The sequence below is a fragment of the Bufo bufo genome, chromosome 6 (assembly GCF_905171765.1).
Source record: "Bufo bufo chromosome 6, aBufBuf1.1, whole genome shotgun sequence".
Classification (NCBI taxonomy): Eukaryota; Metazoa; Chordata; class Amphibia; order Anura; family Bufonidae; genus Bufo; species Bufo bufo.
Window position 1 is genome coordinate 232,906,557 of NC_053394.1, and position 24,250 is coordinate 232,930,806.

The 24,250-nt window shown below is 45.1% G+C and overlaps 1 protein-coding gene across 1 annotated transcript in view; it reads left to right on the forward strand.

Annotated features, from left to right (window-relative positions):
- CDHR1 (cadherin related family member 1) overlaps positions 1 to 24,250 on the forward strand; it is a 191,453-nt gene that overhangs the window by 113,591 nt on the left and 53,612 nt on the right. Inside the window, exon 14 of the mRNA XM_040436306.1 lies at positions 14,970 to 15,037. Within this exon, the coding sequence (XP_040292240.1) occupies positions 14,970 to 15,037 (68 nt within the window). The remainder of the gene's footprint in view (positions 1 to 14,969; positions 15,038 to 24,250) is intronic.

Below are 24,250 nucleotides of genomic sequence, written 5' to 3' on the forward strand. Positions count from 1 at the left end.
TTTTTACATCACCAAATTCTGACCCCATAACTTTTTGATATTTATGTCTACTGAGCTCTTTAGGGGCTCATTTTTTGCAAAACAATCTGTAGTTTTTATTGGTAACATTTTGGAGTGTGCATGACTTTTTGATCACATTTTATTACATTTTTTTGGGTAAGAGAAGCAATGAAAAAATCGGCCATTTTGACCTTTTTTTTCCATTACGCCATTGGCCGTATTGGAATTTTTTTTCTATTTTAATAGTATGGCCGTTTTCAGTCATAGTGATACCCATTATGTTTATATTTATTGTTATTTAGATTTAAAAAAATATTATACGGAAAGGTGATTTAAACTTTATATTTTATTATATATTTTTTAACATTTTTCATTTATTTTTTATGATTTTGTGGCTCATACATGAGCCTATAAATTATGTTTTTTTTATTTTGTTCTACAAGGCATTTTTAAAATCCCATTTAAACTTAATATTGCTTGTTTTTTATCCTGACCTGCCATCTGGTGCCAAAATAAGAATTGCAGCATGAACACTTTCAGCCTCGTCAGCGAGGCTGAAAGTGTTCAGCGCAACTACCAATGCTCCAATTGGCCACAAGGGGAATCGGTAGGAAGCCCAGAAGTGCGAGCTTCCGGGTTTTTGCGTATTTAGATGTCGTGATCTCACTTGGTCACGGCATCTAAAGCATTTAATTACCGCGATCAGCATTATTGACAGTCACAGTAATTAGCCGCAGGTCTCTTCTGTTTGAAACAGCAGAGATCTGCCAGCCATGGCATCCGCTGCACATCTTTCAGCTGCCGAACTACTGTTCTTTAACAAGTCAGATTTTTTATTTACGGTAGATACCAAACAACCTACTTTCCTTACAACTACCTGCTATACTTTTCCATAGAACAATGACATAAACCCATTACACCAGCAACAGCATGTTTGTTGAGGTCCGTGTGCATGTTCTCTAAAATATTTATATTTATAGGTTTTGAATGTGGCTTATTGTTTGGGAATGCGAAAATGAACTTGGGGCAATAATGTTGTAATTGTGAATGAGCTCTAGGCAATGTTTTTATTCCAGATTAGAGGGCATATTTTTAAAGCTTTGAAGCATAATGACACAAATCGTTTTAGTGTCACTGTCTGGACAACAGCACTACTTAGTCTATTATCCATTCAATAATTCTACTAGCCTGAACGCGGGAAAATTTGTTTTATTGTTGTTTCCATGCACCAACACAGCAGTGTCTAATATTGACGTCAGAGAGCTCATGCAAAAGAAACAGTGTACAGTAGAGATGAATGAACCACTTGAGATTCAGTTCGATTCAGGTTCATCAAATTTTTTAAAACATTCGGTTCAGACCCAAATCAATTCAGGCCATACCGAAGTTGCTTCAATTGCCCTGAAAATTGGTATATAACACCCTCTTGTATCCTTAGGACTCTGAAGTTTTAGGAAAACTTGTCTCATTTCATTTTTTTTATGAATATTTTTCCCTCTCCCCCCTCAAGCTCTTGAACGCAATGACAGCAACAGTAAATTATATCCCTGACATACATAGTTATGGGGAAATGCACATTTGACAGCATTAACATACAGCGTGTTTAAAAGCACACAATGTCTGCACATGTGTTATTGTAGTGTACGGGGGCTGTAATGCCCGTCACTACAGAAGGGTCACTTGTGTGCTGTCGTTTCCCCTTATTTATGGGGGGGTTGGTATAAGTCATCTTCATAAAATATAATGTAATGTAATGCTATGTACTTTCCTGTTACTGTAAAATGTGCATGTACAGGCCTGCTAGGGGTGTCATTCCAGCTCTTAGTCACTAGAGGGAGCTAGGGAGCCCTAGTTTATATAAGGCCCAGTCAGGGAAAAGAAGAGGAGTTGAAGTGGGAGCTGAGGTTGGAGATTAGACCATGTCTGAGTTAAGTCCAGGCCTGGAGCCTGCAGACCAGGAGAGGGTATTGCAGTCCCTGTAACCGGGTTCCAGATCCAAGGAGAAGGTTCCCCTCCTGAGTTTATATATGCAAAAGCAGGAACACCACCGTTAATCAGCCTGAGGAAACTGAGAGAGACAGAGGCAAGTCCAGAAAAGCAAGAGGTACTAAAGACAACAGAGGAGGTACTTGATAATTATAAAACCAAGGATATACGCCAGAGCTAGGGCATCGGGCCTTGGAGAAGAGTTTCTATGTTCCAGGATCAGTCAGGAATAGAGTGCAAGCCGCCTGTACTGCAAGTCCTGTGTTTAACACTCTAAAGTCACCTTGCTATATTTTGCCTGCATCAAATGTATTGAAACCAACTGTCTTCAAAGGAACTGCGCTTCCATCTATGTCCATGTATGATGACTACTAAAGTTTGAGTTCTGTTTTAACATCACGTGGTTCCTCAGTTATTCCTGCTATCAGCAAACGGCGTGCCACCGTTCAATTGGCACTGGCGTCACGAACATTACTTATCATTACCTGCCCTTGCAGAGAGTCAGCTGTCTCAGGTTAGAGTCACGATTGCACTACAACACCCAGGAACATTTTCAAACCTAACTTGAGTACGCTGCATTATGCTTTTTCATATTCCAAAGCTTACGAAAATTGTCCTTTATCAGGGGGTAGATGATCTTTAAACACACAGGGGTGTTATGGGGGGACCCAACAACCAAACATTATGCCTTGACAGGATCAGAGTGCCTGCCCATATGACCCGTGTTGATTGTCAGAAGAAAAAGTGTCTTGTTGTGAACGAGCCTAAAACAATTCTCATAAAAACATAGAAACATAAAATGTGTCGGCAGATAAGAACCATTTGGCCCATCTAGTCTGCCCAATATACTGAATACTATGGATAGCCCCCGGCCCTATCTTATATGAAGGATGGCCTTATGCCTATCCCATGCATGCTTAAACTCCTTCACTGTATTTGCAGCTACCACTTCTGCAGGAAGGCAATTCCATGCATCCACTACTCTCCCTTTTAATTGGGAGTAGCAGCAGCTCCACAGTGTGGAAAGGATACAGATATAGTGGCATGTGGCAGCAATAGCTGCGTAAGCAGAAGCATAACATAGAACATACTAGGCAGTATGATGGCTGTCCAGAAATCCATGGGGTTAGGGAACAGGATATGCGCCAGAGACTGGCCAGAGTTTAGCTAGGCCTCAACCGTCATCTTGCTGTCTGGCTTCAGCCTGGCGCAGCACATGGAAAAACTGTTCCATCATGTTGAAGAGACTGAAATAGCTGCTGCTACTGCGGCTTCCGCTGCTCATGGCAGCAGGATGGAGGTGACTCTATGAGGGGGGGGGGCAAGAGAGGCCTCCTTTTCTGACACACTGGTGGCAGGCGTATGCTTGCCATAAGCTGCGGCAAGCTGTGTACACAGTGTTTCCTGGTAATAAAGTAATTTGTCCTCCCTTTCTGCGAGAGGAAAGCAGTCCTTCATTTTGCCTTGATAGGGAGAGTCTAAAAGCATTGCTATCCAGTAATCTTCCGACTGCTTGATATCAGTTATACGCCTGTCACTTCTGCCTTCCACCCCTGCTACAAACGAGTCAGCATTTGTTCTAAGATAAATATGAGAGGGATGACATTGTTTATGCCGCAGTTGTTCCTGCTGACAAACTTTGTGGCCTCTTTGTGGGCTTTAGCACCTGACAGGCATCTTGGACGAGCTGCCTCTGCCTGACCTTGAAGCAATACATGCTCCCTTCTGCTGAGGCATGACAAAATCGTTCACAGCTTTCTGCTCCTCGTACAGATGCTGAAGCATGGGCAATGTCGAATTCAAGTTGGCAGGTCACAGATTAAGCAGGGCACTGGCAGGCATCCGGTAGCTGCAGGTCCAGGAAAACATTCCTTGCCACATAAGAATGGCTGAGGTGCTTGGACAGTCTCCCGGATTTTGCCAGCACCTTGTGGAAGCCAGTGTACTTATTTAGAAAGCATTGCACCAGTAGGTTGATAACATGTGCCATGCAGAGAGTGTTATTTCGTATTTGTGTTATTTCGCCCAGGTTCATGGTGGCCAGGATGTTCTGCCCATTGTCGCTGACCACTTGGTGTGGGAGCCAGGCCAACACAATCATGAGGGGGTCAAAAGGGCCTGGCCTCATTGCCGTAAGAGTTGCTCCAGGTGTTTACCATGGTGTGAACCTTGTTGCATAGCAAGAATCACAGGGAGTGGCCCACGTTGTCCGCCATGTGAGTACAAGGCAAGGAATGGCTTTTTGGGAGAAATAGCACCGGCTAGGTGTCTTGAAGTGTTCCTGAGCACACACCATTACCGCCGTAAAAGCAGAAGAGTCGATTAAATGGTATGGCAGCAACTATACAGCCAACAACTTCACCAGGTGGGAATTAAAGAGGTTGTACGGGCTTTTAATAATGATGACCTATCCTCAGGATAGATCATCAATATCCAACCAGTTGTATCAGGAGACAGCACGTGCAGTGCACACGTGCTGTCTCCCGTCTCTCTTTTTGTTTGCTGCTGCTTTGCCATAGACAGCAGCGGTGATCAGGAACATGGCAAGTGCACACTGCACGCACCGTCTCCTTATACAGCTGGTCAGCGGGGGAAGAAAGGTTATCAATATTAAAAGCCCAGGCAACCCCTTTATGCACCATCAGATTGATGACAATGGAGCGGAGGAAGAAGAGGAGTCTGTGCAGGAGAAGCGGAAAGGGATGATGATGATGTGACGGACACTTTACTGCACATGGATGCGGCCGGACTGCCACAAGAAGAACCAGAAGAAGGAGGGAACTCCTGTTGTGGTAGCTGGCTGCCACTGGATGTGGTGATGCCACTTTATGTGGTTCAATAGAGCTCTGGTGCTTGCCTTTGTTGTGTTTACCTGTCCACATCTTTGTTTGTTCTTCCACAGCTAGCACAAGGCAATCTTTTTGTCTTCCAGCAGTGTGGACAAAAACTTCCAGGCGAGAAATTCTTGTGCAGAGCGAGAGGCAGCTGAGCACAGCTTTCTTTTGGATCTGGGTCTTTTTCGTTTGGAACCCTTCCGTAGCCCTGGCATATTTGGGCCTCTTTCTGTGCTACCCTGTGTATTTGTATAGTTATAACGTATATGCTGATTTTAATCATTTCAACAACCTCCCCGAAAAATGCCTAAATTAGTTATCACTCACAGATAATTTGGTGCTCTACCCTAAGTATTGGTGTACTGATCGCCTATATGCTGGTTTAATTGAATTGAACCCACAAAAAAAAATGTAATTATAACCGTTTGAATCTAGAATAAATGGAAACGGACAATTGAGGCCTGATGCTCAATTTCACATTATCACTCACAGGTAATTTGTTGCCCAACCCTCTGTATTGGTGTACTGATCACCTACATACTGGTTTAATTAAATTGAACCCTCCAAAAACAATAAAAATTCCAACCGTATGGAATTACAGTAAGGCTACTTTCACACTCACGTTTTAGGCCGATCCGTCATGGATCTGCAAAAACGGATCCGTTACAATTATACAACCGCATGCATCAGTCATGAACGGATCCGTTTGCATTATCTGTAACATAGCCAAGACGGATCCGTCATGAACTCCATTGAAAGTCAATGGGAGACGGATCCGTTTTCTATTGTGCCAGATTGTGTTAGAGAAAACGGATCTGTCCCCATTGACTTACATTGTGTGCCAGGATGGATCCGTCTGGCTCAGTTTCGTCAAGCGGACAGCAAAACACTGCAGGCAGCGTTTTTGTGTCCGCCTCCAGAGCGGAATGGAGACTGTTTAGAGGCAAACTGATACATTCTAAGCGGTTCCTTTTCCATTCAGAATAAATTAGGGCAAAGCTGATCCGTTTTGGACCGATTGTGAGAGCCCATGATGGATCTCACAAGCGGAAAGCCAAAACGCGAGTGTGAAAGTAGCCTAAACAAAAAAAACGGACATTTGAGGCCTAAAGCTCAATTTCATGTTAGGGGTCCATTCACACGTCAGTGGGGCCGCGGAACAGAAGTGCTGATGTGGACAGCACACAGTGTGCTGTCCGCATCCGCACTTCCGTTCCGCAGCACCGCAAAAAAATAGAGCATGTCCTATTCTTGTCCGCAGACACGGAAAAGGAAAGGCATTTCTATTGGGGTGCCGGCCATGTGAGGTCTGGTGTTTTGCGGATCCGCAATTTGCGGACCGCAAAACACTTGCGGACGTCTGAATGGACACTAACACTCACAGGTGTGTATTGGTCTACTGATCACCTACATACTAATTTTATTTAATAGTTACATAGTAGTTACATAGTTAATACGGTTTAAAAAAGACATAAGTCCATCAAGTTCAACCAAGGGATAGGTTGGGACGTGAATCCCAGAAGGAAGTGAGACTTTTTTCACATTTTCATAAGCATTAATGTAATTTACTTTTAGGGATTCATCTAAGCCCTTTTTAAAACTGTCCAGTGTTCCTGCTGTGACCACGTCCTGAGAAAGTCTATTCCATAGATTTACTGTTCTTTCAGTAAAGAAACTTTGACGCTTCTGGAGACTGAACTTTTTTTTCTCCAATCGGAGGCAGTGCCCATGTGCCCATGTTACATGGGACAGTTTTTCACCGTATTTTTTTGTATGGCCCATTTATATATTTGTATAGGTTAATCATGTCTCCCTTCGACGTCTCTTCTCTTAATCTTTCTTCATAACTAAGACCATCCATACCCCTTATCAGTTTAGTCGCTCTCCTTTGTACTTTTACCAGTTCCAAAGCATCCTTTCTATAAACTCGTTTAATGCATGACAATATCCTTGTAGCCTTAGAAACAGCTGATTGACACTGTGTGCTTCAATTTAATTTATGACCTATGAGACACGGAGATTATTACTACCAAAATGAATAACTTTACATTTATCCACATTGAACCTCATTTGCCAAGTTGATGCCCAATCTCTCAGAGTGTTCAAGTCATCTTGTAGTTTATAGTATAATACCCCCCCCCCCACACAAAAAAACAAAAAACTGTGCATGTGTGGAGATAATAAATGGATTTAGCCCTAATATTTAATTCTCAATCACTGATTTATACGCTTTTTCAAGCTACAACAAACTAAAATTTAAATAAATATGTGAGATGACCTAACATAGAGTTCTCACTAGTATTCTATATACTATGCTAGTTTGATGGTAGAACACGTGTTGTACAGTTTTCGCTTATTCCACTCCCCCACCCTACCCCCACCCCCCTGCTAGGAGGCACAGCAATCCTCAGCGCCTCCCTCCCTGGCTGACAACTTCCCTGCTTGTCCTTATTCTACACACAGAATTCCTCTTCTTTGTAATTCAAGCCTTTCCCTTCACTGTTCCTGGCAGTAGAATACAAGCTTTATTGATTTCCAAATATCCCTGACTGCCTAAGGTGTTTTTTCTATCAGACACTGTAAGAATCAACCGCCCTCATTCATAGCCCAGCAGCACAGAATGACTTTCTGCTCAGGTTGTCTGTCGGGCTGAGAGCTAGTGAGTGCAAGCCCTCCCCCCCCCAATTCTTGTCAGAGTTATGTGAAAACCCTTCTTCATCCCTAGTGCTTTTTTCCCACAGAAGTGCAGTAAAATGGCGCTACATGCCATTTTAGTGGATTCATCCAAAACATACCTGAAAAGGTTTGGGTTTGTCTGCCATTTAAAAGATAGACAAGTTCGGACCGAACTTGTACGCTCATCTTTAGTGTACAGTATAAAGCCCATATTTTCCAGTGACTAATTTGTTGTCAATGAGGTGCAGGTCATAGTCCTCCCCATTCATGGCTCTTAATAATTCATCGGTAATTGTGAGCAATGCTATAACGCAGATTTGACCTAGGGCTGCTCCTAAGGGGACTGATTAGGATTCATATAGTTTAGCAGCTTGAGGGAAAAATCACACCCTATAGACAGAGAGAACTTCAGACAGGAAGCAGAGAGGCTGGGTGTAGAGTAGACAGAGCTAACACTACTTCGACAGCCATGCCCACCAGCAAGATGTCAGCCGGGATGGACCCCTGGAGCAACATGGCAGAGAGAGAGAGAAAATGATAGAAAGAGACATCAATCTGTTGTGACTTAGACTGAGTGAGCCATCCAGTCCACAATATCATGATATGCAAAATAACCGTGGAGCCCCCGTTAAGGGTCTTCAACACAGTGAAAGCCAGATATCCCTCAAAGGAAGTAAAACCGAGCAAAGGGGTGTCCCCATTACAGAGATCACCAAATCCACCATATTACGTGGCCCCTATGTCAAGATCCCGCTCTTTTACAAGCTTTAAGGATGTGACGGGGAAGACCGCTTAGGTCGGTCCACAGGCAGCTGTTTCGGGGTGTTGCCCCTCATCAGTGTGGAGTAGGATTCTGGCTAACCGAGAGCAATGCCTTGGAGACTACTCAAACAAAACAATACAAAACAAGTCCACAATATCATTCTCTATGTCCTCAATAATAATCTGTCAGTCTGACACTTATTGGACGTGAGGGAGAACTGTGGCCTTCTGCTACTGGCCTAAGGGATGATGCATACTGGGCTTCCACTGCTGTTTTCACTACTACAGCCACCCACATTCTGACTCTCGGATAACAAGGCATGGGTCTTTTGTTTTCCATTTTTCAATTTACCAGACATTTTATTATAACTTTATACTTTACCCTTAGATAATGCAAATTGTGCGGTATGCCAGACCTTGCAGGGGAATTATGCTTGAGGTCACGGTGTGAGCAATAGGTGGGCCGAGGTAAAGACAGTTCTGGTTACTCACGGTTACGTCGTCCCTGAGCAGGCACACTCTGCTGTAAGGGACATGGGCCAGATGGTGGTTTGAGGTGCCCTTGGTGGTCTGTATTAATGTGCCTATGGCAAGGTCCCTTGTAGTCGTGACGCCAGTATTTTGTTGTATGGAGGTACAACCATTTACTGTAGTGTTAATTGAGGAACTTGAGACTGAGGTCGAGCAGGATGAAATTCAAGGTGGAACTTTACTGAAGATGACTTCTGATAACAGTACATCCAAAGTATTAAACAGTCTATTGGCACAGAGGTACACTGCTGCAAGTCCTCTGCTGACAGGTGTAAATGTCCCTCTCTAACTAATAAATGTAATGAAATCGTAGCCTTATGGTTAGAGGACTTTAGGGCTGGTCCTGGTGATACCGATTCAGGCTTGTGAAGTTGCCGGAGGGTGGTGACTCCTTCACGTGGGGAATCCAAAGGTCCTAGGGCACTAGTACGATGTGGCCATAACCCTTTGGGGGTCTTTTTCTTTAGTATTTTCTGAATAAATGTAGCACTTCAACTCTGGGCTGAAATCTGTCTGAGGGCTCAAGATTGCAGACAGCACTTGACACACCTGCTCTCTCAACTGCTACTGGAACTGGTCCTAACTGGCTAGGCCTGAGCTTGACTATATGTATGGGAGGTATTATCTCCCCCTAGTGGTAAGCTCAGTGTAAATGCATTATAATACACCTGTTAGCAGGGATTATGCACCAAAATGTATTGCAGTTTAAGACAGGCTATATAAGGCATAAAAAGCATAATACAACAACTTGGCAGTACCCACGAGGGTAGTGGGACGCTACAATTGCATAAATATAAATACTGAATATTTCATCTTATATGAAGTGTACCCTTGATTTTGTGCCTAGAGGTACTGAGTAAACCATAACGTGTAGGCTACATACAGACGGTCATATCAAAATAATACACTTCCACCTTGCCCACTTTTACAATGCATAATTTTTTTGTATATAATTGAGTGTTCTTCCATTGTCTCCCAATTCCTAAGCAAGGGAGGATAGGTGGAACAAGGGTAATGAAATGTTGTGTTCCATGTTCTAACCATGATCACAAAGGTACCATTCAACACCTACTCACTTCAGGTCCTATAAGATTTGATTGACAATCTGGTAGTATTAGGGACAGCATAAAAAATGTCCAGTATTTGTCAGCAAGTCAATTATGGCCTCTTCTACTGTTCCTCTAAATTGGTGAACACTAAGCAGTGTCCTAACAGCCTTCAACAAGCTCAGGTTGCAGCTTTGCAGGAGGTGAGGAAGAGGCAGAATCGCCATGTGCTCTGCCTGCACACACTGCAGAATGGTCATGGCTGGCGGGAGGGGTCTCTGTTCCAGCTTCCTGCTCTACTAGAGCAGACAGGACAGCTTAATTTCATTAGGAGGGAGGAATGCAGGATCCTGCCATGGGCCTGTCCAACCCTGACAACAGTTGGAGGATAAGCAGGGCCCTCTATTAAGCTCACTATCAAGCTCTCAGCTCTGGGCCCCATACAGAAGTGGTCCACACTCCTGCATGCAAACGCATACTTAGACACACTGTACTGTACAGGCAACAAGGATAAGTGTGCTCTCTGCTGCGGCTATTGAACGATCCATGTTAGAGTGACTGTGGTCAATCGATCAGTCTATACCCCACCTTTGTCACAATTAAAGGGAGACATAGTACCCAGGAGCCCAGCGATACATAGATATAGGCCTAGCAGCGCTGGTTGGTGCTTTGGCCCAGTCCTGCATGCCACCTATGGCTGGCGGCCCACTGACAGCCCGGCCCACAGGGAAACTGCCCAGTGGGACAGATTACCATTCTGGACCCTTCCACTTTAAAAAATTCTGACAGCAGTGTATGTGAATGGAGCAGTGGCCGTGCATGTGCAGTGCGCTCTCCATTCATTTCTATGGGACTTCTGAAAATAGCCGAGTGTACCATTCGGCTATTTTCAGCGGTTCCATAGAAATGAATGAATGGCGGCTATGCATACAGGGTGTGTTCTCGCGAACTTTGGGAGCTCCGTTCTAGTGATAGGTGTGGGTCCCAGAGGTTGGACCCACACATATCTGACATTGGTGGTACATTCTAGTGATCTGCCACCAATATTCCAGGTGAGACAACCCCTTTATTGTCACTTATTGTACTTAGTACTAATGACCCATGTGCCCCATGACTATATATAAATGCACCTTGTTTCCCCTGAATAAATACTAAGGCCCCTTGTGCCACCTGAATAAATATTATAAATATTAAGGCCACTTGTACCTCTGTAAGCTCCGAATAAATAATAATCCCCCTCATGCCCTACAGACATTTGCCCCACTAATAAAAATATAAACCTTGCACTCACCTTACGGTAATGTCATCATGCTGCCAGGGCTCTGGCACTGAGCCTAAAGTGGGCTGTGGCTTACAAGATGAGAATGGTAGCGTAGGCAGCCTGTGGCTCCCTGCTCTACCACAGGTTTTAACTTTATAGGCATCCTGCAGATGTCAGTGCAGTTGATGGTGGTGCTTGCCAGATCACTCCAACCCTGGTGGACCCCACCATGCCAGTTGGCCTAGGGCTGCTGTGATGACAATGTTAGATGACACTGTCAGTGCATGGCTGCTTTAATAATAATAAGACTACTAACCTTGAATAGTTGGGGAAGGAGGCAGTGCAGGGCTGCTGTAATGACAGTGTGACCACTGACCATCAGGACTTGGGGGCACCAGTGCAGGGCTGCTGTAATGACAGTGTGACCACTGACCATCAGTACTTGGGGGCAGCAGTGCAGGGCTGCTGTAATGACAGTGTGACCACTGACCATCAGGACTTGGGGGCAGCAGTGCAGGGCTGCAGTAATGACAGTGTGACCACTGACCATCAGGACTTGGGGGCAGCAGTGCAGGGATGCTGTAATGACAGTGTGACCAGTGACCATCAGGACTTGGGGGGCAGTTGACGGCGACTATAATAACAGTGTGACCGCTGACCATTAATACTTGGAGGTTGCAGTGCAGGCCTGCTATAATGACAGTGTGCCCACTGACCATCAGTTCTCGGTGGGTCAGTGCAGGGCTGCTGTACTGACAGTGTGACCACTGACCATCAGTACTTGGGGGCAGCAGTGCAGGGCTGCTGTAATGACAGTGTGACCACTGACCATCAGTACTTGGGGGCAGCAGTGCAGGGCTGCTGTAATGACAGTGTGACCACTGACCATCAGGACTTGGGGGCAGCAGTGCAGGGCTGCTGTAATGACAGTGTGACCACTGACCATCAGGACTTGGGGGGCAGCAGTGCAGGGCTGCTGTAATGACAGTGTGACCACTGACCATCAGGACTTGGGGGCAGCAGTGCAGGGCTGCTGTAATGACAGTGTGACCACTGACCAATAATATTTGGGGGCGGCAGAGCAGGGATACTATAATGACAGTGTGCCCACTGACCATCAGTACTTGGGGGCAGCAGTGCAGGGCTGCTGTAATGACAGTGTGACCACTGACTATCAGGGACTTGGGGGCACCAGTGCAGGGCTGCTTTAATGTGTGCCCACTGACCATCAGTACTTGGGGGCAGCAGTGCAGGGATACTATAATGACAGTGTGACCACTGACTATCAGGACTTGGGGGCGGCAGAGCAGGGATACTATAATGACAGTGTGACCACTGACCATCAGTACTTGGGGGCAGCAGTGCAGGGCTGCTGTAATAACAGTGTGACCACTGACCATCAGGACTTGGGGGCAGCAGTGCAGGGCTGCTGTAATGACAGTGTGACCACTGACCATCAGTACTTGGGGGCAGCAGTGCAGGGCTGCTGTAATGACAGTGTGACCACTGACCATTAATACTTGGGGGCAGCAGTGCAGGGCTGCTGTAATGACAGTGTGACCACTGACCATCAGGACTTGGGGGCAGCAGTGCAGGGCTGCTGTAATGACAGTGTGACCACTGACCAATAATATTTGGGGGCGGCAGAGCAGGGATACTATAATGACAGTGTGCCCACTGACCATCAGTACTTGGGGGCAGCAGTGCAGCGCTGCTGTAATGACAGTGTGACCACTGACCATTAATACTTGGGGGCAGCAGTGCAGGGCTGCTGTAATGACAGTGTGACCACTGACCATCAGGACTTGGGGGCAGCAGTGCAGGGCTGCTGTAATGACAGTGTGACCACTGACCATCAGGACTTGGGGGCAGCAGTGCAGGGCTGCTGTAATGACAGTGTGACCACTGACCATCAGTACTTGGGGGCAGCAGTGCAGGGCTGCTGTAATGACAGTGTGACCACTGACCATTAATACTTGGGGGCAGCAGTGCAGGGCTGCTGTAATGACAGTGTGACCACTGACCATCAGGACTTGGGGGCAGCAGTGCAGGGCTGCTGTAATGACAGTGTGACCACTGACCAATAATATTTGGGGGCGGCAGAGCAGGGATACTATAATGACAGTGTGCCCACTGACCATCAGTACTTGGGGGCAGCAGTGCAGGGCTGCTGTAATGACAGTGTGACCACTGACTATCAGGGACTTGGGGGCACCAGTGCAGGGCTGCTTTAATGTGTGCCCACTGACCATCAGTACTTGGGGGCGGCAGAGCAGGGATACTATAATGACAGTGTGACAACTGACCATCAGTACTTGGGGGCAGCAGTGCAGGGCTGCTGTAATGACAGTGTGACCACTGACCATCAGGACTTGGGGGGCAGCAGTGCAGGGCTGCTGTAATGACAGTGTGACCACTGACCATCAGGACTTGGGGGCGGCAGAGCAGGGATACTATAATGACAGTGTGACCACTGACCATCAGGACTTGGGGGCAGCAGTGCAGGGCTGCTGTAATGACAGTGTGACCACTGACCATTAATACTTGGGGGCAGCAGTGCAGGGCTGCTGTAATGACAGTGTGACCACTGACCATCAGGACTTGGGGGCAGCAGTGCAGGGCTGCTGTAATGACAGTGTGACCACTGACCATCAGGACTTGGGGGCGGCAGAGCAGGGATACTATAATGACAGTGTGACCACTGACCATCAGTACTTGGGGGCAGCAGTGCAGGGCTGCTGTAATGACAGTGTGACCACTGACCATCAGTACTTGGGGGCAGCAGTGCAGGGCTGCTGTAATGACAGTGTGACCACTGACCATCAGGACTTGGGGGCGGCAGAGCAGGGATACTATAATGACAGTGTGACCACTGACCATCAGTACTTGGGGGCAGCAGTGCAGGGCTGCTGTAATGACAGTGTGACCACTGACCATTAATACTTGGGGGCAGCAGTGCAGGGCTACTATAATGACAGTGTGCCCACTGACCATCAGTACTTGGGGGCAGCAGTGCAGGGCTGCTGTAATGACAGTGTGACCACTGACCATCAGGACTTGGGGGCGGCAGAGCAGGGATACTATAATGACAGTGTGACCACTGACCATCAGTACTTGGGGGCAGCAGTGCAGGGCTGCTGTAATGACAGTGTGACCACTGACCATCAGGACTTGGGGGCAGCAGTGCAGGGCTGCTGTAATGACAGTAAAGGTTACAGCCAAGGTGCACCTGCGATGCAGTCTAAAACCAAGTCGACATATAGATCAATTCAGTTTTAATTCACTGTGACCAACAGCACTTTTAATATTAATGGCAGGTTAATAGCCAGTCTGCTGCGTAACCAGGTCCATCTGTGGGGGTACTTGGCTAGAACTTCATTTCACTAGGAGGTTCTTGGCGTGAGAAGGGTGAGTTTACATGGCAGAAATACACATCTGGTGCTTGTATTTTTGCCACAGTTTGCATGGCCACAGAATCCACCTACAGAGTAGCCCCACTTAGCGGAGCTAATCTGTGTGTGACTACCTGGCGAAGTGACCAGCAGGAACGGCGCCATGGACAATTTCTCTCTTTTTAAAAAAAAATCTGCTTGCAAAAAAACATGCTCCATATAAACCACGCCACAGATTTCCATTTAAAACAATTGAAGTCTATACTTTCTTTCATGCAGATTTTCATACAGACATTCTTGTTAAAAATCTGTTGTGTGAACATGCCCTTAATATGGCAGATCCTTTTTGTAGATCCCAGGTCACGCTGATGACACCGGCTTGCTGGATTTCTCTCAGATATGTCCATTAGATGCAAATACTGTAAATACAGGGGTACTTTGAAAACATTTTGCAGGTAACACCCGTTATTATGTCTTATAGGCTACTGACCTGGACTCAGGACTCTGGGGTGAAATAAAATATTCCATTTATGGTGCTGGATCTGATCCGTAAGTAAAATCACTGTTATACATGCGATTAGTGAAATAGTATTGAGTGTGTGTTAAACACGTCATTTCTTATACATGCACATTACAATTTGGATTAGCGGTTTAGTGACAGATATCAAACTGTCATGCTAAATATTCATTATATTAATAAAATTAAGGAAAAACTGGGCCTTAAAGGGGCTGCTCCAAGAAAAATATTCTACATTTTTCAAAACAACACCTGGATTTGAATATTTTTGTAATTGCATGTAGAAAATTTACTCTACTTTCACACTTTCGGCAGAGTGATCCGGCAAGCAGTTCCGTCACCGGAACTGCCTGCCTGATCCGGCAAAACTGATGGCATTTGTAAGACTGATCAGGATCCTGATCAGTAATACAATATATCAATCGGCACTGCGGTTTGAAGCATAGTAGCGGTGCACGTGTCTCAGGGCCTGGCGTCCCTTGTAGATAAGGAGAAAAGAGACCGGCACTCGCTTACGCGATCCCCGGCATAAATCACAGCAAGATTATCTAAACAAGCGAGTGCTGGTCTCTTTTCTCCTTATCTACAGGATCCTGATCAGTCTTGAAAATGGCTGATCAGTCAGAAAAATGCATTGAAATGCCGGATCCGTCTTTCCGGTGACATCTGGCAAAACGGATCCGGCATTTATTTTTTTAACCTTCCGGTATTTTGAATGCTGGATCCGGCACTAATACATTCCTATGGAAAAAAATGCCGGATCCGGCGTTCAGGCAAGTCTTCAGTTTTTTGGGCCGGAGATAAAACCGTAGCTGCAGTTTTCTCTTTTGCCTGATCAGTCAAAATGACTGAACTGAAGACATCCTGATGCATCTTGAACGGATTGCTCTCCATTCAGAATGCATGGGGATAAAACTGATCAGTTCTTTTCCGGCATTGAGCCCTTTTGACGGAACTCAGTGCCGGAAAAGAAAACCGCTAGTGTGAAAGTACCACTGAGTTATTCACTGAAATCTGTCTGTATGGCACCACCTGCTGTTTGCTCTTTTTCAAAATTCTCTGCCCAGCTCAATCAGGTTTACATACATGCTCAGTTCTATCCTACCATTACCACCAGCTGCAGCAGAAAGGACACACCCCTGTTGTTCGGATCCGGCAGGACGGAACGGAAGACATCCGGATGCATACTGAACGGATTGCTTTCCATTCAGAATGTATTAGGATAAAACTGATGCGTTTTTTTCTGGTATTGAGACCCTTTACCGGATTTCAATACCGGAAAAGAATAACGCTAGTGTGAAAGTACCCTTAGCTGACAGTTTGAAAATAAACCTAGCAGAGCAATTGGAGCAATGAATGGGCAAATCTCAGGATCCATGTGAGGTACAGGGCTGATTCTAAGGCCTAGTTCACACGAACGTATGGCTTTTATAGTTTTTTGCATTCCTTTTTTCACGGATCCGTTGTTCCGTTTTTGAGTTCCGTTGTGTTTCCGTTTCTGTTCCGTTTTTCCGTTCCGTTTTTCCGTATGGCATATACAGTATACAGTAATTACATAGAAAAAATTGGGCTGGGCATAACATTTTCAATAGATGGTTCAGCAAAAACAGAACAGAAGACATACGGATGCATTTCCGTATGTCTTCCGTTTTTTTTGCGGACCCATTGACTTTAATGGAGCCACGGAACGTGATTTGCGGCCAAATATAGGACATGTTCTATCTTTCAACGGAACGGAAAAATGGAAATACGGAAACGGAATGCATACGGAACACATTCCGTTTTTTTGCGGAACCATTGAAATGAATGGTTCCGTATACGGAACACAAAAAAAATGGCCCGTACACCCGCAAAAAAAACTCTCGTGCGAACTAGGCCTAAGTTTGATAGAAAGAGATTGTCATGTACTGTATGATCTCCGATTTTCATTTTTTACATTAATGATGGGATAACCCCTTTAAGGGGCAACTGGCACGTTTCTTCTCCCTGCTATGAATACACTTATGGGACCAGATGAATTATTGCACATGAAGATACTGTATTTCGCATAAAAGATAATCGTATGGTTTTGCCAGTTTCATCATTATTCACAAAGCTGTTATTCGTAGGTCACTTGTGCTAAAGCATGGCTCTCTTTTTCTGCAAAAATATTTGATATTAGAAATTACATCTTATATGTCTTGTCTATAATTGGAAAAGGAGATCAACAAGGGATAATGGAAAAGGTACCGAGAAAACAGGATGTTGTGGTTGGCGCTCTTTTGTGAACTGTGGGTTCTATGTATGGCATTATTACAATATATGAATCCTGATATGTTTGATACTATGATATAGACACGAGTACTATTATGTGCACATTGATAAGGGTTTGAAATTATACTGGATTACAGTATGTGACTGGTACCAATTCTATACTGTGTAATCATTGCGCCTGACTGTTGGGTTTTGCTTCAAGCTGATGTTATGATGATGGTCCCCGCATATTTCACCATGTATCACACTGCCCCCCACTAAAGACTGCGACTTCATGGTGTCTATCTAAATGCATGTAAGAATCCTATTTGATAGATGCAAACATTGGTTCAGGCAGAAAATGGGTGTTCAGAAGTATGTTGATAAGTACTACAATGTTGGCAAATATTGTAAAGTAGGCAATACAGTATGAGTAATGCTACAATAGGACAGGCCATAAAAAACTGTCTCATTTCCATTGTGTGGTTTGTACAGGAAAATGGCCTCACTCATCAAAAACGTCTTACCGTAAAACTCTTACCTATAGCAACCAATCAGAGCTCAGCTTTCATTTTACCAAAACAGTTTATGAAATAGATGGTACTCTTTTTTATGGCAGTAAGGCTACATTCACACGTCAGTATTTTTCTATATCCCGATTTTCGGTCCGTTTTTTGCGGATCCGTTGTTCCTGAAAATGTTTCCGTATGTCATCCGTTTTTTGCGGATCTGCAAAAAACGGAAACATGTATAAATTTCAATAAGCAAATAAAGTTGTTTGTATTTCTTTGAAAAAAAATAGAAAAAAAAAATTTGAATAAAAGTCTAGTTATGTGTTACCTCAGGTGCCATTTAATTTCCAGGAACGGAATCCGCATAAAACGGATGACATACGTAATGACATACGAATGTCTTCCGTTTTTTGCGGATCCATTGACTTTGTATTGGTCCAGGATCCGATTTTTGCGGAAAAGAATAGGACAAGTTTTATATTTTTTTGGACATGTGGAACGGAACAACATTTTTTCCAGGACCCATTGAAAATGAATGGGTACAGAACTGGTCCAGATCTGTTCCGCATAAAACGGAAAAGATCAGGAAAGAAAAAACGGACGTGTGAATGGACCCTTAGGTTGTAAATGTGTTGAACATGCCATATTGGATTTAACATAGAATTGCTACAGTAGAGGTCTACACAGGTACAGGCTCTTTTAAAGAAATGCAGGACTTTTTTTTACTAGCAAGTTTCCAGCCCTTCCCATTCCAGCAAAAAGCAGCATACATGGTTTAGTGTGGAAGTGGCATAATATGGGATCCATGGATGATTCCAAAAACTAGACACCCGTTGTTTAGACACCAGATATGCAGGAGAGGATTATGAGAAGCATGCAGTAAATGAACATGAAAATTATTCCAAGTAGTCACACGACAGAACAACATTTGGATGTGTGCTGAAATCTCTTCACCTGAAGCCATACAACATGTCAATTGTGCAAGAAGAGGGAGATAAACAGAAGCATAGGGCATATTGTAATTGGATACTAAATATGATAGCGGAAGGACATTTTTGTCCATTACAAGACATCATTAGGGATGAGCGAACGCCTGGAAGTTCGGGTTCGCCAGGTTCGGCCGAACATCAACTAAACGTTCGGGTTCGGGACCCGAACTTGACCCTGAATCCCATTGAAGTCAATGGGGACCCGAACTTTGGGGCACTAAAATGCCTGTAAAATAGTCATAGTAGGGGCTAGAGGGCTGCAGAATTAAGCAAAATGGGGATAAGAGCAGGACAATTGCCTTGCAAACAAATGTGAATAGGAAAATGACATAAAATAACATAGATTAGAAAAAAAAAATATAATAATAATAATATTGAACTAGGAGGCAGAGGTCAAAGTGGAGTAGGAGGTTGAGGAGACGGTGGATGTGGCAGCAGGGCTGGGACAAGGTCCACCACCAACAGAGGCTGAGCTGCCCAAGTGCGTTGTTCCATGCCCATCCACTGCCTGCTGTCGTTTCCCCTTGGCTGTTTTGAAGTTGGTGGCGAAGGTGTTACGCTGACTGGATGAGGAGGTGGTAGAGGAGGAAGTGAAGTAGGAGGAGGAGGCAACAGGAGGCAAAGAGAAACGTCCTACACTCCTCGGTGGCGGAAGGACATACTCCAAACAGCTATTCGCCTCAGGCCCAGCCACCACTGCATTTACCAAGTGTGCAGTTAGGGAGATATAACGTCCCTGCCTGTGCTTACTGGTCCACGTATCGGTGGTAATGTGGACCTTGCTACAGATGGCGTTCTGCAGTGCACACCTAATTTTGTCCGCCAATTGGTTGTGTGGGACAGGGATGGTTTGCCTGGAAAAGTAGTGGCGTCTGGGAACCACGTACTGTGGGACAGCCACCGCCATAAGGTTTTTAAAAGTCTCTGTCTCAACGAGATGGAATAACAGCATTTCAAAGGCCCGGAATTTTGGAATACTGACATTCAGGGCCAGGGATCGTGGGTGGGCAGGGGGATACTTCCTCTTTCTCTCCAGTGTTTGAGAGATAGACAGCTGAACGCTTCCATGTAACAGTGTGGAGATGCTTGGTGACGGTGACTGAGGTGGTGGCGTTTGCAGGGTGGCAGGTGCCACTGTCACTCCAGAGGGGGAGGAATAGGCCGAGACTGCAGCAGAAGAGGGAGCAGGAGGAGCCTGAGATCTTTCGTGGTTTTTGAGGTGTGAGGGTATTTACTCCACTGCAGCTCGTGCTTTGCATTTAGATGCCTGGTCATGCAGGTTGTGCTCAGGTTGAGAACGTTTATGCCTCGCTTCAGGCTCTGATTGCACAGCGTGCAAACCACTCGCATCTTGTCATCAGCACATTGTCTAAAGAACTGCCACACCAGGTAACTCCTTGGAGCTGGCTTTCGTGTGCTCAGTTCCTGGGTGCAGTGGGAAGTAACAGGCATACTGGCTAGGGGATGGCCACTCTGCTTTTGCACCCTGCTCCCTCTTTTGCTGTGCGGCTGGCGCTGTGGGACCACCACCTCTTCTTCTGAACTGCACACGTCACTCGCATGACCTTGAATCCATGTGGGGTCCAGGACCTCATCATCCTCCACATCATCATCCACCCATTCTTCACCCCTGCCCTCCTTGCCAGTCTGCACACTGCAGAAAGCCTCAGCAGTTGGCACCTGTGTTTTGTCATCATTAGAGACATGCTGCGGTGGTCCTTCCATGTCCACATCCTAAAACATAAGTGGTTGGGCATCGGTGCACTCAATCTCTTCCACTTCTGGGGCAGGGCTATGGGGACGGCCCACGGAAACCCCGCCAGCAGAGTCATCAAAAAGCATAAGAGACTGCTGCATGACTTGGGGCTCAGGCTGCTTGGCTGATTTTCAAGGGGGTGAGGTGAAAGACAGATGCCCATGGGCTGCAGGTGCCAACTCAGCAGCGGACCCGGTGGGAGACAATGTGAAGGAACTGTAGGCGCTGTCAGTCATTCAATCTACTACCACGTCTACTTGTTCTGGCCTCACAATTAGTACACTGGTATTCGGGCCTACAAAATAACGCTGAACGTTCTGTCGCCTACATGTACCTGAGCAAGGTGTTTTATTTGGGCGTGTAGCTGGCACAGATTGACCACGTCCTCTCCCTGCAACAGGAGCTCCACCAACACCAGCAGCACCACGACCAGGGCCACATGCCTTATTTGATGTTCTCCTCATTCTTTGAGGTAACCCACCGAACTAACAGACAGATTAACTATATTTATTTCCTGTCATGGATGCAGTGCAGGTGTACCTCTCAAAAAGAATGGGAATATGTCACCCACCAATCTAACAGACGGATTAACTATATTAATTTCCCTGTCACGTATGCCATGCAGATGTACCTCACACAAAAAATGGGTATATGTCACCCAACGAACTAAGGCCCTTTTCACACGGGCAAGATTTCCGTGCGGGTGCAATGCGTGAGGTGAACGCATTGCACCTGCACTGAATCCGGACCCATTAATTTCTATGGGGCTGTGCAGATGAGCAGTGATTTTCACGCATCACTTGTGCGTTGCGTGAAAATCCCAGCATGGTCCTCTTTGTGCGTTTTCCACGCAACGCAGGCCCCATAGAAGTTAATGGGGCTGCGTGAAAATCGCAAGCATCCGCAAACAAGTGCAGATGCGGTGCGATTTTCACGCACGGTTGCTAGGAGACGATCTGGATGGAGACCCGATCTTTATTATTTTCCCTTATAACATGGTTATAAGGGAAAATAATAGCATTCTTAATACAGAATGCTTAGTACAATAGGGCTGGAGGGGTTAAAAAAAAATAAAAAAAAAAATTTAACTCACCTTAATCCACTTGTTCGCGCAGCCTGGCTTCTCTTCTTTCTTCTTCTTTGCTGTGCACAGGAAAAGGACCCGTGATGACGTCACTACGCTCATCACATGGTCCGTCACATGATCCATCACCATGGTAAAGGATCATGTAATGGACCATGTGATGAGCGCAGTGACGTCATCAAAGGTCCTATTCCTCAAAGAAGAAGACAGAAGAGAAGCCGGGCTGCGCGAACAAGTGGATTAAGGTGAGTTAAATTATTTTTTTGTATTTTTTTAACCCCTCCAGCCCTATTTTACTAAGCATTCTGTATTAAGAATGCTATTATTTTCCCTTATAACATGTTATAAGGGAAAATAATACAGTCTACACAACATTTAACCCAAACCCGAACTTCTGTGAAGAAGTTCGGGTTTGGGTACCAAACATGCCGATTTTTCTCACGCGTGTGCAAAACGCATTACAATGTTTTGCACTCGTGCGGAAAAATCGTGCATTTTCCCGCGACGCACCCACATCTTATCCGGGCCAAAAACATGACGCCCGTGTGAAAGAGGCCTAACAGACAAATTAACTATATTTATTTCCCTGTCAGGTATGCAATGCAGGTGTACCTCACACAAAAATTGGGTATATGTCACCCACCGAACTAATAGACAGATTAGCTATTATATTTTTGTGTCAGGGGTACAAAGATGGTGGATTGCACCCCCAAAAAAATCGCTATAGGTCACTCACAGAATTAACCGCCAGATTAATTATTATATTTCTTTGTCAGGGGGGCAAAGCTGGTGTATAGCACCCACAAAAAATTCACTACAGGTCACCAACAGAACAAATAGCCAGATGAGATTCCTAACACTGTCCCTCACTTCAGCTGCCTGCTTCCTGTCCCTGCACTACTCAGATCTGATGGGCGGTACTACTCGTGATCCAGCTTTTATAGAGGTTGGGTAACATGATCCACTGGCCAATCACAGCCATGCCATTACTAGGCATGGCTGTGATTGCTTCTAAGTGCCCACAGCTTAAAAGCTTGTTGATTGGCTGCTCTGCTTTATTAAATGCACGAACACCAAACTCGAACCCGAACTTTTCCGGCAAAGTTCAGGATCGGGTCCGGGTACCCAAAATCGTAAAGTTCGGTACTGAACATGTGCACAGAGTCACACACATGGACATCTCCAAGCAATTCTATGCACAGTTAACTGATCACAAGCATAAGTACTGTTTTTTCCTGCCAGAAAGGCCACCCTGCCACACATCACACGTGTTCTTGTGATGTCATTTGGCATTCACAGAAGAATGTATGGTGGGAAAAGGGTTGTGGCCTTCTGTGACGTTACCTGAAGGGTAGAGTTAATGAAAGTAATCCTCAGACTGTGCCCGAACTGAAACAGCAAATAGAAATTCATGTCTGGAATATAGAACATGTGGCACAGAAGGTGTTCCAGAACAAGGACGGACATGTCAGACGGACACCTCTTTGCATAGGCGCTGAGGAAACCACTTCTAACCATCTCGTGTAATCAGTATATACATCATTCTTCCTTATTCTGTAGAAACTACACCAGGAAAAAGAGGTTCGGTTTTTTTTCGTTGCACACCTTGCATATGTCCATTTAACACTAGTTGCGGCTAGCGTTATATGCCGGGTTCAGGGAGAAGTGTCCGCTGCTGGTTAACTATACTGTAGTTAGAGACCTGTCAATCGTGAGCTGGACTACTCCCTGGACATGGCATATAGTGATGAGCAGCATAGGCAATATATTAGTTTTTGCAATATTTTGCAAATTTTTGGCCTAATAATCTCAATAAATTAGCAAATTTTCGAATTCGTTATCTCCAGTCATTATTTTCTTGATTGCGAAAATGGGCGCTGTAATATGTGCGTATTGTGTGCGCAATACAGGCGTGGGTCACTTTTGCTACATTTTTCAAGCTGCTAGAAGTTTCCTGAGAATTGGAGAAATGCACAGTACAGTAATCCTATCACACTACCTAACACCCTGCACTGGAACCTATCAGCTACACTATGGGCCAGATTTATCATTACTCTGACAGCTCACTCCACTTTCACATATGGCTAAAGTCAGTTTTAGCCAAGTCAGATTTATGATCGGCCCTTTAAGACTGTAATAAATGTGGTTTGACGGTAGCAGTTTATCCGTCAGTAAGCAGCTTTACAAAAGTTGCACATCTTTACGAAAAAGTCGCACGTTTTTATGAAAAAGTCGCATGTTCTATTAAAAAGTCTCATAAGAAAAGCATGGTCCTCACTGGAGTGAAATTGCGACTTTTTTAAATAGTCCCCAATAGTAAATCTGTCTAGATATTCATTTACGTAAGAAAACACACCCACTTTCAGAAAACTGGCGAGCATAGTGCAGAGCAGAAAAAAGTCGCAAATTTGTGCGCAGTTTTAGCGTTTGGGACTTTTTTGGGGACTTTTTCACTCCATTATTCTGACCTGAGCTAATGATAAATCTGGCCCATATATCTCTATCTAACCTACACTGACTATCTCCCACTATCTGTATTATATACACTCACCTAAAGAATTATTAGGAACACCTGTTCTATTTCTCATTAATGCAATTATCTAGTCAACCAATCACATGGCAGTTGCTTCAAGGCATTTAGGGGGGTGGTCCTGGTCAAGACAATCTCCTGA